The sequence below is a fragment of the Muntiacus reevesi genome, chromosome 2 (genome assembly GCF_963930625.1).
Source record: "Muntiacus reevesi chromosome 2, mMunRee1.1, whole genome shotgun sequence".
Lineage (NCBI taxonomy): Eukaryota > Metazoa > Chordata > Mammalia > Artiodactyla > Cervidae > Muntiacus > Muntiacus reevesi.
In genome coordinates, this window is record NC_089250.1 from 122,065,088 (window position 1) to 122,080,214 (window position 15,127).

The following is a 15,127-nucleotide window of genomic DNA, read 5'->3' on the forward strand; positions in this document are numbered from 1 at the left end:
AATAATAGATTTCATTTCACATGAACAGTTTAGAAACACAAATAGAATTTTCTAAATGTACTTTTTGTTTTATACAATTGGTTTTTATACTTTATTAAAACTGGTTCAGTTGGTTTGACTTTAATTTCTAATTAATTTTTCTATCAAGTCATTGTGAATCAACCAGCATGGTGGGACACCCCATGGATATCTAAATTAAAAATGTAATGGCAACTTATATTTTAAAACCATCAGAATATCTGCAAGCATTTTCAGTTGTAAGATCATTATCTTTCAGTAGAATACTAGAATTTATCTGATGCTTCACACTCATGTATCTTTATATTTTTAAGAACAATTATACACACACACACACACACACACACACACACACACACACATATATATCTGATATCTTTAAACATTTTGCTAACATGATCTCATAATTATTTTACCCTTTTCGTTGATGCACTGAAACTGGGAGAGATTTTTTGTGGGACTGAAACCCCCAAAGTCACCATGGTTTCACAGCCCGTGTTTGGGACTAACTTAGCAAGCTTTGTGTCGTCGGAAGAGAGATATCTTTGTGTGTCGGGGGAGAAATATCTTTTGCTGTGGGACATCTCTTAAGAGGAAGTAATGCAAATTTCCCTCAGTGAAGTCAGTCATTCAAAAGTCATTCGTTATTCTCTCTCCTAACTCTAATAGGACACATTCATAGATATGTAAGAGGAGAGCCTCACTGCTGCTGTGACATCCGTGAGCCTTGAGATTGCTCCCCATGTCCCCAAGTCCTTCCCAGACAGAGCTGTCCCTTCACATGAGAAGCCCCGTGGCAGGTGGAGATGTGGGTGGTCACCTTTGCGCTGTGTGTCAATGGGATGTGTCTAGAACCTTGGCCAGACTTCTAAAACAGGCACGTATGTTTGACTCAAAAGTCATCTGAGCTGGGGGAAAGAATTACTATTTGTCCAGAATCCACTCTGGGCCAGGAGCTGTGTTTTCTACAACTAGATCTGCCTTTTGGAGTATAGACTCACTGGAGATATAGACATGAAGTGCTTTTATTTTTTTCACTTCTGTCCCCAGCTATATTGAGCTCTGCTGTCCTGTGGGCAGAAGGACAGATTACTAGGAAATGGACAGACTAGAGGGAGAAAGATTTCTGTGCAGTTCCCAGCAGTACCTCCACCAGACGCTTGGTGGAGTTGATGGAGGGAAATGATGATGACAGGCAGGAGGGGTGAAATCTCACAGGGACCCCGTGATTGTAAGGGTTTTCTGAAATCAGTTTTGGAAATGCTTCGTAATGTCAAGAGCCACTTACTACTCTTCATTCAGGTGATATGTACCAACGTAACTATTGCCAGCATGCTGCTGGACCCTTTCTGTATCTCTGATCTCCATGGCAATCATGCAAGTGTCCATCCTATTTTTAATATAAGAGAATTAAGGCTCAGAGAAGTGAAGCGACTTCCCCAAGTTCACAACACAACACAGCTCAGCTAAGCCTAGGTTCCCTAGGTATTACACACCTACAAGCTTGGGTGTGTAATACCAAAGTGTATGGTCTTCCCATTATACTGTCCTGCCTCTCTTTTCCCCCAGTTGCCTTTGCTCTAGGCTTGTTGCCTGTCACTCCACTGTCTAGGGACCAGTGTGTGGGGTTCTTGTCTTCATAGATGCATGTATATGTATATAGATTGGAATGTAGTTGAATAGTATGAATTTCAAATTATTTTAATAGCATTAGTGGAGTCATTTAAGTGTAAGAGCTTGAAGATCAACAATGAGAGGGGGCGGGGAAACAGTTTAAAGGCTACATGTAATGCTACCAGCCACTTCATTTAATAGGTGTGTGTCCCGTCCTCAAATAAATTTTATACATATCCTTTTTTTAAAAAAAAAAAAAAAAGGAAAACATGTATTAGAAATTTTTTAAATTATTGTGTGTTACTATTCTACTTGTATATCTTTTCAGAATTTTAGCAATATTCCCATAACATGTTGTGTAAAAATAAACTGAAATAATTTGACTTCTTAAAAAAAATTAGGACAAGAGAGTGATGATGGAGACAGAAATCTATTGTTCCTCAGTCCCTCCGGTATCCCTGGGCTCCCGTGATGTGGGCCTCCTTAAAGATTCTGTTTTTCACCCAGCATGGCCTCAGAACACTACCCCACTGCATTACCACATGCCCACCAGAGAAGCTGGCCCTCTGCTGCCCTGGGCAGGGGTGGAAGGGTGTGGATTGTATGTTAAATGATACGGGTGCGGCCACCGGAAGTGCATTTTCATGGCGTGGCCTCACCTGAAAAGCAAACACTTGTAAGATGCACTTCTGCGAGTCCCAAACTGCAGACTTTCTTGGGCCCATGTTGCTGTCCACCCCCCCACAGCCTCCAGCACACACATTCTCCTACATACACCCAGCCTTTAGAGGCTCTTCATGCCACCTTCACAAAGCAAGTGCCCTCCGGTTGCCCTCTGGTTTCTTTAATCCTCGTGACTTTCTGAGGTAGAAATATTCCTCCTACCCAAAGATAGGGACCTGGGGGGTGAGGTGGGTGTAAAGCAGTTTATCCAAGCTCACGCCACTCAACGTAATCCAGGGCTTCTGGGCGAGATGTTCCTCCTATGACATCAGAGCTGCAGCAGACACAGTGTCTGTGTGGAAGGTTCACTTCATTTGGTGATTATCTGGTTAATTTGATCAACGCAGCGCTAAGGATTTTATATTACACATGTACAGGTTCCTCTACCTCTAATATTATTTACTTCTCAATCCTCAGCACCCATGTGGGGCTGCACAAGGACTGCCTGGGAAGCCATTATCTGTCAAACGGGCCCCTTCCCCCTGGAGGGTAATAAGAATTCAACTTTTATTTGAAGCAAAAGTTCCCAGGGGGTCACATGGCCCAATAGCAAAAGATTATGATTTCTTATTGGTTTAATAGCATCTCTTTTGTAATTCTGAAAGTGCTTTGTTTTAATTGGATTTGTTAAAGGAACAAAAGGGAATAGGTGCCTTATAGTTAAAATAAAATATTAAGATTATTAGTTTAACAGCCTAGAAATGTCTTGTTCATCAACCAACATGTTCAGAGCACGCAACGCAACCTTGACACCCGGAAAGCAAAGAACCAAAGTCAGAGCTGGTGCCTTTAAGCCCCAAGAGGTGAGCATTAATTCAGTTTCAATCAACTAATTCCGTTTCAATCAACGTGGTTTAAGCACTGCTATTGCCAAACAGACACAATTGCATTTTCTCACAGCCAGGTCCTCCCTTGCAGATAAAGAAACTGGCCTCAGAGAAGCAGCTTGGCAGGGAGAAAAGTGCAGGGCCCTTAGATCCACATGCGTTGCCACCCAGCTCCCCAGATGCCATCCTGTGACCCTAGACAGTCTCAGGAGCCTCGCTGAGCTTCAGCCTCCACTTCTGTAAATAGAATTATAAAAGTGATGCTTCTGAAGGGCGAGGTAAGGGTGAGTGAGGACCATGAAGACCTTTGTTGTGACTGTGGGGGACGGGATGCAGAGAGGAGCGATGGCTGGACAGGACCACATGACTGATGACAGGAGAGCCAGGACACCAGGATTCCAACTGGGTAGAAACCTGATCCAGACCCCGCAGCCCAGCATCCTTCCTTGCTGGGGCATTCCTGCCTCCCAGGGGCAGACTTTGGGTTACTCCATCTGAAAGCCAGAGAGACAGCTCCTCTGAGGCACAGTGCCTCACACCTCAACCAGGATCCCAGAGTTGGGGGCAGTTCTCAAGTGTCCAGTGATACTTGCATTTTTTCTGCACCACGCCCCATCTGGCCCCAGTGAGAACTTGCTGAGGAGTGGACATGGTGCAGATTCAGGTATACCCCAGCAGTGTGCACTGGCAGGCACCCCTGTGTGGTACCCCCATCTGCTGTAGGACAACCCCCAGCATTGAGAAAGCCTTTGCTATAAACCTGCCCACCTGTGAAGCTGTGAGATACCTTGAAGGGGAATGTGGAAGCTTGGAGGCCAGTAGAACTGGGCTCCATCCCTACCCTCACTGACAATCTGATTTTAATCGTGAGCTCAGTTTACTAATCTGCAAAATGGGTTAGAAAATTGCAGGTTTTTGTGAAAATTGCGGTGATGACTGTATGCTAAGTGATTGTATGTTAAAGGGTACTCAGTGAATGGTAATCTGGTTCCTAGCACCTTTATGATGCAAATAATGCTGATAAATTCACCCAACAGCACCATATTGACCGCCTCCTTCAAATTACTCCACAGGCCAGGCATTTTACAGACACTATAATTCTTACACCTGCCTGATGTATTTATTGATTGTGATCTCCACTGGATAGATATGGCACCTGAGGCTCAGAGAGGCTAAGTAGCTCATCCAAACTCCCAGAGACTCAAAGTAACAGCACTTACCTTTGTCTGCGGTAGAAATAGGGACGAGAAGTGTGTAGTCTAGTGTGTTCCATGCTGAGTACCTTCTTACACAGCCCACCCCAGCCTGAGACTCAACCACGTGTTTGTGGGTTCCGGGGTTCAGGATCACTCAAAGACAGGGTCTGCCTCTAGACTTCTCAAAAGACAGACTGTGCTCTAAACCCCAGCACAGTCAGCAGTCAGCAGGTTCCCTTCACAGGCTCCAGCCTCCAGACTGAGAGTTTCCTTAGAGGGGTGATTGGCCGGGTGAGAGTAGTACACACACTCGTCTCCACCCGCTTGTGGAGCAGGAAGCAACACTCAAGGGGACTCAGACTTTGAAAGATCGTCGAGGTGACCCCAAAGGCCCACGGATCCCCACACTAACCTCCCAAGCTTGTCCATGGCCTAGGGCCTGAGGACGCCAGCAAGGTGCCCTCCCTGCCTGGGGCTCGGGCTGGCTTCCTCCCCTTCTTTGTAATGAATCAGCTGGCATCTGGGGTTTGTAAGTAAAGCATGCCAGGGAAGCCTGCATTTCCAAAGTTGCTTGCTTAGAGGAGGAGAGAAAAAGAGTTTAAAGAGCTTTTGTTTGGCAGAATTAAAGTAAAATAAGTGCCACCAGAGGAATGCTTACCCTGTTGTCCCAGTTCTTCCTCCTCGACTGTGAAACTTTGTCACCTGGCAACAAGAGACCTGGTGTTAATTTCAATAATCTTGGCAGCAGCCTGCAAGGAAGGCAGGGCTGAAAGTGTCTCCAGGACAGGGTCTGGGGCCCCAGGGGCTTGTACAGGGCTTCCTCCTGGTTTCCCCAGCAATGCCCTGGGGATTACAGTACAGGACAGCTGCTTTCCATGGCGACCGCCGGAAGTGCACATTGCTAACAGAAGGGAAAGAGCCACGCTGGCCGCTTCGAAGGGACAGATATCTTACTGTGGATCATGAAATATCATTCGACTTCCTTGTAATTTGCCTCAGTATTTCTTTCTACTCTTTGGTTTTTGAGAGGATGTCTTATCTGTTTGTTTATTTATTTGGCAAAAAGGTTAAATGTTAAAATTATTTTGCAAATAATAAAATAACATTATAGGAAAATTAGAAAATGCATATATAGAAACAAAAATATAAAAATACTCTAAACTGTATTACCCAGATTGAATTAAAAAATAAATGAAATAATTTTCAAATAAATCATTTGAAATACAAAATTAACCCAAGCAATGAACATTTTGGAAGGTATGAAAAAGGAAAATGAAAAAGTTCAAATTAAAAAATAAAAATATGATAAGCCATTAAGTTAGAAATATAGTTAACTATAAAACTTCTTAAATATGTGAATACTAATATCTATCCAAAATGAAATAAAATTGATCATTTAATTTAGATAATAAATGGATTTAACATAGTGAGCAAATGAAGATGACTAGAAAATTAAAAGTTACCTGAACTTCTAAAACTTAGTGCATTTCTAATTAGAATTTTCTAAAAACATATAATTTAAATTAGAAAATAAGTAATCTGAAAGTTATAAAACAAACAAAAATAAAATTAATATTTTAAGGGAGAAAATATATAAAAGCAATACATTAATTTTAATTTTTAAAAATTTTATTGAACTATAGTTGATTTACAATGTTGTGTTAATTTCTTCTGTACAGAAAAGTGAATCAGTTATGTACACATACATACATATATGCACACACATATGGCTTCCCAGGTGGCTCAGTGGTAAAAGAATCTTCCTGCCAGTGCAGGGACACAAGTTTGATCCCTGGCTCGGGAAGATCCCCTGGAGAAGGAAATGGCAACCCACTCCAATATTCTTGCTTGGGAAATCCTATGGACAGAGGAGACTAGAGGGCTACAGTCCATGGAGTCACAAGAGTCGCACACAACTTAGTGACTAAACAACAACAAATAACACACATATATTAATATATTCTTTTTCATACTCTTTTCCATTATGGTTTGTCATAGAATATTGAATATAGTTCTCTGAGCTATACAGTGGAACCTTGTTGCTTATTCATTCCATAGATAATAGTTTGCTTCTGCTAACTCCACACTCCCATTCCTTTCCTCCCCTACCAGCTCCCCACCACCCCTACCTTGGCAACCAAACTCTGCTTTCTATATTGTGAGTCTCTTTCTGTTTTGTAGATATGCTGATTTGGATCGTGTCTTAGATTCCATATGTGAGTGATATCACAGTGTTTGTCTTTCTCTTTCTGACATTTCACTTAGTATGATAATCTCTAGGTCCATCCATGTTGCTGCAAATGGCATCATTACATTCTTTTTGTGGCTAAGTGCGATTCCATTGTGTAAATATAAAATATATCCTACATCTTCATTCATTCCTCTGTCAATAGACATTTAGATTCCTTGTCTTGGCTATTGCAAATGGTGCTGCTCTGAACATAAGGGTCCATCTGTCTTTTTGAATTACAATTTTGTCTGGGTACATGCCCAAGAATAGAATAGCTGGATCATATGGCAACTTATTTTTAGTATTTTGAGGAACCGCCTTACTGTTTTCCATGGTGGCTGTACCAATTTACATTCCCACCAACAGTGTAAGAGGGTTCTCTTTTCTTCACATCCTTTCCAGCATTTGTTATTTGTAGACTTCTAATGATGGCCACTCTGACTGGTGTGATGTATCTCATTGTAGTTTTGATTTTCACTTCTCTTATAATTAGCGATGTTGAGAATCGTTTTATGTGCCTGTTGGCCATCTGTATGTCTCTTTTGGAGAAATGTCTATGAAAGTCTTCTGCCCGTTTTTAAGTTGGGTTGTTTGGGGTTTTTGTTGTTGTTGTTGTTGTCGAGTTGTATGAGCTGTTTGTGTGTTTTGTAAATTAAGCCCTTATTGGTTGCACTGTTTGCAAACATTTTTTCCCATTCCTTAGGCTGTCTTTTCGTTTTGTTTATGGTTTCCTTTGTGGTGTAAAAGCTTGTACTCTTGATTAGGTACCGCTTGTTCAGATAAATACCTTTTAAAATGCGGATATGTAAAACTTTGTAAAAATCAGAGCCACTCGGTTTCAGCATCTAGAGGTAATTTGAAGTTATATAAACCCCCAGACTTTTCATGCATCAGCAGCATCAGGTTTGCAGCATAGTTGTGCAATAATAATTCAGTAATTTTGCTAATGTTCATTTTTAACTTCCAAATATACTCAATTTGACAATCAGGTAACTGCCCTCTAATCCAGCCAGAACAAAGATTTTTGTTGTCATTTTGGGAGGTTTTTTGTTGTGGTGGTGGTTTTTGCTTTTGTTTTCTTTTCCTCTTCGGAGGAGCGCAGTTGTCTTCAGAGTCAGGGCCTGGAGTCAAGGTGTGGTCAAGATATGGTCCAATAGGTGCTCTGCAAAGCCTGGTATGCTGGACACTCGTGGGTGCCTGCACTAGGCTCTAGCAAACCCTAGTGAAGTTCCCTAGTCTGCACATCATCTCTTACCCCACCTTCATTTTCACACCTGAAGATGTGTGAAGAGATCCTGGCTATCTCAATGAGTCCTTGTGAAAATTAGACAACAAACAAAAATCTTTACAGTTTCTAATGCAATAGACAAATATTATTATTGTTTTAATAATAGATTTATACATGTTAAGACAGGAAGTTACAATAAAAGGGATCAATATCCTTTAATTCAGGAGGATATCTCTATTTTCCAAGAATGCCTATCTATTACTAGATTTCTATTGACCTACAGGGAAGCACAATGGTAAAGAAACTGCCTGCCAATGCAGGAGATACAAGAGATGCAGGTTCAATCCCTGGTTAGGAAGATTCCCTGGAGTAGGAAATAGCAACCCACTCTAGTATTCTTGCCTGGAAAATTCCATGGACAGAGGAGCCTTGTGGGCTTCCGTCCATGAGGTTGCAGAGAGTTGGACACAAGTGAGCAACTGAGTATGCAGGCATTGACCTACAATCTAGATTTGAAAACTAGACTAAACCCAAGTTTGCTTCTGAGAAAGGAAAATGAGGACGGAGTCTATTTCTATTAGCAGTCTCTCAGCTTCTCGCCGAAAACTCTGCCCACCCCACAGATGGCTTCCCCAGCATGCTCCTCCAGAGCCACACCCAGGCAAAAGATGCTGGCCTCACACACAGCCCAAACCATTAGTAGACACACTTCCAGTTTGACAAGATGAGTGAGTTTTCTTCTCATTGTGGATTGTATTTTCTTGACACCTCTTAGTTACTCACTAACCTATTTCACCATGGCCTCATAACTGTTTTGTGAATAGAAAAGACACAGGAGAATTTGGAGAGGCATCAGTCTTCTTAAATATGTCTACTTCAGCTCTGGAGGCCCAGTTTCCCTGTAGGTTCTCCCTGGTTATTTTCTTAGTGTCTAAGGACTAGCCATAGCCTTCTAATCCCAGAGGTGAGAAGGACAGGCAGGGACACCTCAGATCCCATCCTTTCCTGGGCTGAGAGGGTGTAGCCTCCAGCCAGATGAGTCCATTGGCAGAGACCATTCTGGCCTGGGCTAGCCTACCCACTGAAGGTCGCTGGCAGGCTTCTCTACCAGCCTCCCTAGGAGAGATGTGAGTTCCTGGGCTATGCCTCTGGCTCATTCTGAGAGACAGGCTCAGAGTAGAGGGGAGGTGCCAGTCAGGTGGAGCTGGACTAAAGGGAGTGGAGTCAAAGGCAAGACAGTGAGGCAAGCCATGGGCACTGGGGTTCTGGGGTAGAGAATGCCCCAATACCACATGGCAGCAGTACTCAAGCTTCGACCACTTCTAGGGCTTCACGGACACAGATTTGATTAAAGTGAAACAGCACAGGTAAAAGTCACTCTCAAAAGAGGAAAGAATTTGAACCCAGCCTAGCTGTTGACCAGCCACAAAGTTCTACTTGAAGTTAGTGTCCCATCTATGGAAGTCTTCCAGAGGAGTTTAGACACCTGTCTTGGGGTAAGGGTGAGATGGTAAGAGGTCCTCTGTGAGCCCACCATGCTAGGCTTAACCTTAAGATTAAGCAGAATGACCTACCTAGGCCTCAGTGACTTTAAACTCTTCCATTCTTCTCAACTCCATCCTAGGTGGCCTGAAGGCCTCGACTCTTGCCCCATAGACTCCATGGCAAACCCTGAGTTGGCAGAGCAGGAGATCTGATTCACAGGTGACACAATTATTCTAAGAGCTTTCAGAATGGTATTGGCAGAACAAGGCAGGTCTTGACCAGAAACAAGTCTTTACTCACTTTCCACACTGTTCTTCCTCCCAGAGTAAAAAAGAATCAATCCTGCTCTAGGATAACATCAACATCCACTAGAACTATACCCACTGAGGGAGCTCTGTGCCCACACCTGTGCTGACCTGTCCCAGACCCATGGCCACACTTGCTCCCCAGCACTGCTGGGTCAGCCGTGTTTGAAGGACAAGGTAACAGCAGTTCAGAGCAAGCAAGTGGTAGGGGCAGAATTTGAACCCAGGTTCTAGTGACCCCAAAGCTGATGCTTTTTCCCTTGTGGGCTCCCTCCAACCTTAGATGGGCTTTAGAAAGCCAAGATTGATCTCTGGCATCTTGTTTAATCTACGGCTTATGCTATAATTATGGGGTAGTACCAATTCTGAAAGAAGTACTTTAATGACAAGATATTCATAAAATTCAAACGGACCATTACGAAAGTTCTATAACGGCCTTCAGATGAACATGATTTTTTGAAAAAAGAAATCTTTCAGAGAGAACTCACCTTTGGTTAGATGAGTTTCTGGGTACTGCTGGTAATGTTGTCTTTTTTTGATGGTAAGGAAATGATGGATCTTCCTTGCAGCTCATAGCCGGTGAAATGAGGAGTAGGATGGTAAATTGCCTTTATCTTCTGCACACCATTCCACATGATGGCAATGTCACAAAAGACCACAGGCAAAATTCTAGAACTTTTTCTGAAAGAGGAAAAACAGAGGCCCTCTCTTTTCCTGGACTTTTGCTCCCCTAGTCCTCTTCCACTGTCAGATTTCTAAAATAAAGTACCAAGTTCAGCAGGCTTTGCCCTACTAACTCCACACCCTTGAGGCTCAGCCCCACATCCTCAGAAAGGCTCAGAACACATTCTTTTCAAGGTCGAGATCTTCACTGTCTCCAGCCTGGGCTCTGTCCTCATTTATAGCCTTCAAAGTTTACTGAAACTGGGGGCTTCAGGTTTATAGACTGCATAGAAAAGCTTGTCTCCACTTGAGTCTTTGCAAGCTAATGCAATAAATGTGACCATGTTTTGTCTGTTTGCTGTTGTCACTGTTTGCCTGAATAAAATGGACTGAAATGATGATTTCTCTATTGGCGGGAAGAGGTGAATCCCAGCAAGGGAGTTGCTTTCTGTTTATAGAAAATCTGCCAAGGAAGGTATTGAATGAGGAAGGTTGGGGAGCCTGGACAGACATCACAGCAGTGCTGTGATGCAAAGATGAAGAGGTGCAGGCCTGCTGTGGCACTCGGGCACCAGGCCTTGTCACATGAAGGTGCAGTCCCTGTGGGCTGAACGTCCCTGTGGGATGCATGTGGGAGCAGAGTCCATGGGTACCTGAACAGGACTGAGGCAGAGGTCATGGCTAGAGAGTGGCGGATCTTGATCTGGTTTGGAGGAACATCCGGAACGAAAACCTGGTTTGGGGAGTAGAAGGGGCATCTCAGGGAAACAGAGGAGGAAAGAAATAGAACTGGAAAAGGAACCACAGAACCCCAGAGGCCAAGGAACTGGGATTTATACATTCTTGCTGAGCAGGAGAAGGCAATGGCACCCCACTCCAGTACTCTTGCCTGGAAAATCCCATGGACAGAAGAGCCTGGTAGGCTGCAGTCCATGGGGTCGGTGAGTCGGACATGACTGAGTGACTTCACTTTCACTTTTCACTTTCATGCATTGGAGAAGGAAATGGCAACCCACTCCAGTATTCTTGCCTGGAGAATCCCAGGGACAGGGGAGCCTGGTGGGCTGCCGTCTATGGGGTCGCACAGAGTCAGACACGACTGAAGCGACTTAGCAGCAGTAGCAGCAGCTGAGCAGAAGCAGCATGTTACATGGAGAGGTTCCTTCCCACGCCCTCCCCAACACTGCATCCTATACACTTTCATACTCATCCCTACCACGTAGCTTAAAATGATGTTTCCTTGGTTTGATTTGTGTTTCTTAATTATATATGTGGTCATATAAATCGGTACACCTTCCTAAGAGGACAGTTTGGCGACATGTAGCACACTTGATAATTCTCATATTATCAAGCTACTTTTTAGCTGAGTAGTCCTGCTGCCGAAAATGTATCTCGTGGATACATTCAGAGATTCAAATCATGAAATCATTACAAGATTTAAGTCTCATAAGTCACATAGATTGATGTCCAAAGGTGATAAAACAAACATCATTCGTGAAGACCAAGCCCAGCACGGAGGAGGCCCTCACCAGGTCCCATCCCTCTGTGCCAGGCTGCCCAGCTACTGTGGCCACAGGACAATGTGGACACCTCCAGGAGCAGGGTGGAGACCCGCGTGGATAAGATGATCCCACATACCAAGAACAATTCATTTTAAACTGTGTAGCAAATAGACTGCCATATGGCTAAAACTCTTTTGGAAATTAACTATAGATGTCTCTTGTGTGGGAACAGTAGTTTGCAGACTATTGTTTTATACCTCATGACTTTCTGTATCGTCTGCACTTTAGCCATACATCCACGTGTCAGTATATTATATTCACAAATAATATACTGTAGCCACATGTGTTTTGTTCACATGGGCAAAGAAGGCCAAGCTGTGGTTATGGGAAATCCAGTGTAGAGCGTGAGACCCCAAACTTGCTCTTGCATGGCCCTGGGACTTCTCCAGGCGCCATGCTTCAGGCAGCAGTGTATTCTGGAATCATTTAATAGCAAGGGGAATGGCAAGAACCCATCTTTCAATAGGGCAGTGTGGGAGCAAGAAGAGCTTGGGAAATAATCTTGCTGCTCTGGGAAGTTGATGGCCATTCTGGATGCCCCAACCCCACAAAGGCCCAGGAAGTTCCACCTCTCCTTCCATTTATACCTTGAGACATTTGGTCACCACCATCATTTTCTGTCCCACAGGAGGTACCCCAGCTCCGACAAGACCATGCTGCAGAAGTGGCAGGTACAGTGACCCCTCAGAACACTGTGGGTTCAAGGAAACCCTCAGGAAAGCAAATCAGCAAATAGCTCAGGCCCCAGGGATGAAGAGAGAAGGCACACTGGTGAATCAGGAGGGATCTTGTTTTATTAATTTGTTAAAATGTCTCAAGCATTTCCCTGAAGTGATCTCAGTGACAAAAGGCGATTCTTGAGTCAGAGCTGGGGAGTTAGTATGAGCGTGTGTGTGCACGTACATAAGCTCTATGTGCACACACATGCTCCATCCATGAAGGTGTACACATATGTATAAATGAACATACAACTCAGGAAGGCACAGCTTTCACTTCACTTCCTGGGAAGTCATATGTGGCTCCCAGCCTGGATGAACTGACACTCTGCCTTGGGCTCTCAGTGGAAGGAAAGGATCCCAAGAAAGACAGCCATACAGAGCCCATGGCAACAGGAAAGTAAATCTTGGTCACTCATGTCCAAAATCCTTTCCCAAGGAGCAGGCCAAGGAAAGGAGAGACCACAACATGCAGGTCCCATCAGAGATGATGTCTCTACTGGCTGCTCATGAGCCAGGTGACCTTGGTGAATTTTTCCCAAATATAGTCCCTGGCTCCATTCATGACTATACATCTTGAAACAGAGCGCCCTAAGAACACAGAGTATCCTAACTGGCAGAGTCAGAAGAAAGAAAGTTCAAGTTCCCAAGAAAGCAGATCATTGAGCCTGTTGGTAAGGGCCTCTTTCCTGGTGACTGCAAAGAACCCCCCAGCTTATATTTTCAATCATAAAGCAGTCAGCAGTAAGAAGGTCTGATATTTGTGCTATATATTTTAATCAATTTTTGAGTATCACCCAACAGTTAACACAAAAGAATGCTTTAGCCTCAGCTTGGACCTCTGAGCTGTGTTTTTTGTCCTAGTAAACTTTGCTTCCTGACTATATTTGCTTCAACTCATCTTGCAATTAGTGTGGCCTCCCCAAGTTGCCCCGGCTCCAGGCACAAGGTTCCCACCTACACAGCTAGGGCCTCCTGCACAGGTCTGGGAGTTAGACCCCTGTGGTTCTCAGGAGGAAACCTGTTAGGTTTATCCCCACTTTGTCTGTTCTGGCAGAAAAGAGACATCAGCAACTTTGAGTATCTCATGTACCTCAACACCCTGGCTGGGAGGACCTACAATGACTACATGCAGTATCCAGTGTTCCCCTGGGTCCTGGCTGACTACACCTCACAGGTAGGTGTTCACGTGGTTGGTATACAGGTGTCCTGTGACTTTTTTGACCCTGATGACCAGAGCACCTGCAGTCATGCAGAGCCTCTGCGATGGGCTCAGTCCACCTGGGCCTAAGGGCTGCTCCAGGCTTGGCCCCTCACCTGGCCTTTGGAGTCTGGGTGCCTGGTTCCCTGTCCCAGCTCCACATGACTAGGACAGTAGCTGACATGTGCCCCAGAGGGTTTCCTGGCTCACTGCTACCATGAAGGCAAGAGATACCCATCTGCTGAGATACTGCCATGGGCAACACTGGTCTGTCAAGTGAAGAGGGGCATAAGATGTGTTCCTAGAACCAATATGTAGAGAGGGAGAGGGAGGGAGGGGGAGAGAGAGAAGGAGACAGCAAGAGACACAGACACACAGTGAGAACAGACTCCTCCCCTGCAACCTGACTTCAGTAACTGAGATGATGATATGTGGAGGTGATGCTATCACTCTGGATCTGGACCGAGACATGTAGCCCTAATGGAGGCTGATGGTAAGACTGGATCATCGCTCTTTTGCCCTCTGTCCCTGGACCTCAGCAGGCAGAGGAGGGAGGAGCAGAAAAGTGACAAGTTTGGCCAAGGTGATGTCCCTGGGGGACAACCAGGCTACGGAGCAGTGTCCTGACTGCCTGGGCTCTGGCCATCAGGAGACTTGTGGGGCTGTGTATGTAAATGACCGGAGGTGTCTGGGTGCACTACAGATAAGCCCTGGTCAGTGCCGCCTCAAGCTGTTTAGAGAGCTCACCCCAGAATTTGGGAAAGGGGCCTCAGTCTTTTGTGAGCTCCCATCCCAATTTGAGACACAACACAGCAAACCTTTTCTCACAAGCCATACATTGCTTCTCATTGCTCGATCATCTGGGGCCAAGGTGTTTCAGAAAAGAAACTTGGCAATCCTAGCTTAAACTCACATATTACAAATGGGTGGGTCCCCAGCCCATTTTGATTAGCCCATATCCTGTATTAAAGTTTAATTTCTTATCAGTGTTTAAAAATTGGGAGATTTCTTCTAAAAAGCTGGTATTCCAATATCTTTTGGAGAATTTGGAGATGTGGCTACAGCATCAGCTATAGCTGAGCGGGTTTCCGTGCTGCTGTCTCTCAAGGGGTCTCAGGAGCTTCACTCCTGCTCCCTTTTCTCACCAGCCATGGTGGCAGGCCCTGCCTCCCCAGGAAAACTGATGATTCACTACAGGTGGAAAGGAAGAGGTGTGTAAAGAAACACCTCCTTCTATAAAGACATGAAAACTCAAAGGACACCCAGCCCTGAAAACTCTTCATGGTGCTACTGTTGTGTATTCCAAGGGCAGGGGAAGGGGCACCAGGACTGCTTTCACCACCCCAGAAGGGAGGTGCC

The 15,127-nt window shown here is 44.5% G+C and overlaps 1 protein-coding gene across 4 annotated transcripts in view; it reads left to right on the plus strand.

Annotated features, from left to right (window-relative positions):
- The window catches only part of WDFY4 (WDFY family member 4), a 247,190-nt gene that overhangs the window by 197,959 nt on the left and 34,104 nt on the right, over positions 1–15,127 (plus strand). For all 4 annotated transcript variants that reach the window (XM_065919941.1, XM_065919942.1, XM_065919943.1 and 1 more), the window contains 2 exons: positions 12,480–12,522; positions 13,625–13,744. In XM_065919941.1, the coding sequence (XP_065776013.1) occupies positions 12,480–12,522; positions 13,625–13,744 (163 nt within the window). The remainder of the gene's footprint in view (positions 1–12,479; positions 12,523–13,624; positions 13,745–15,127) is intronic.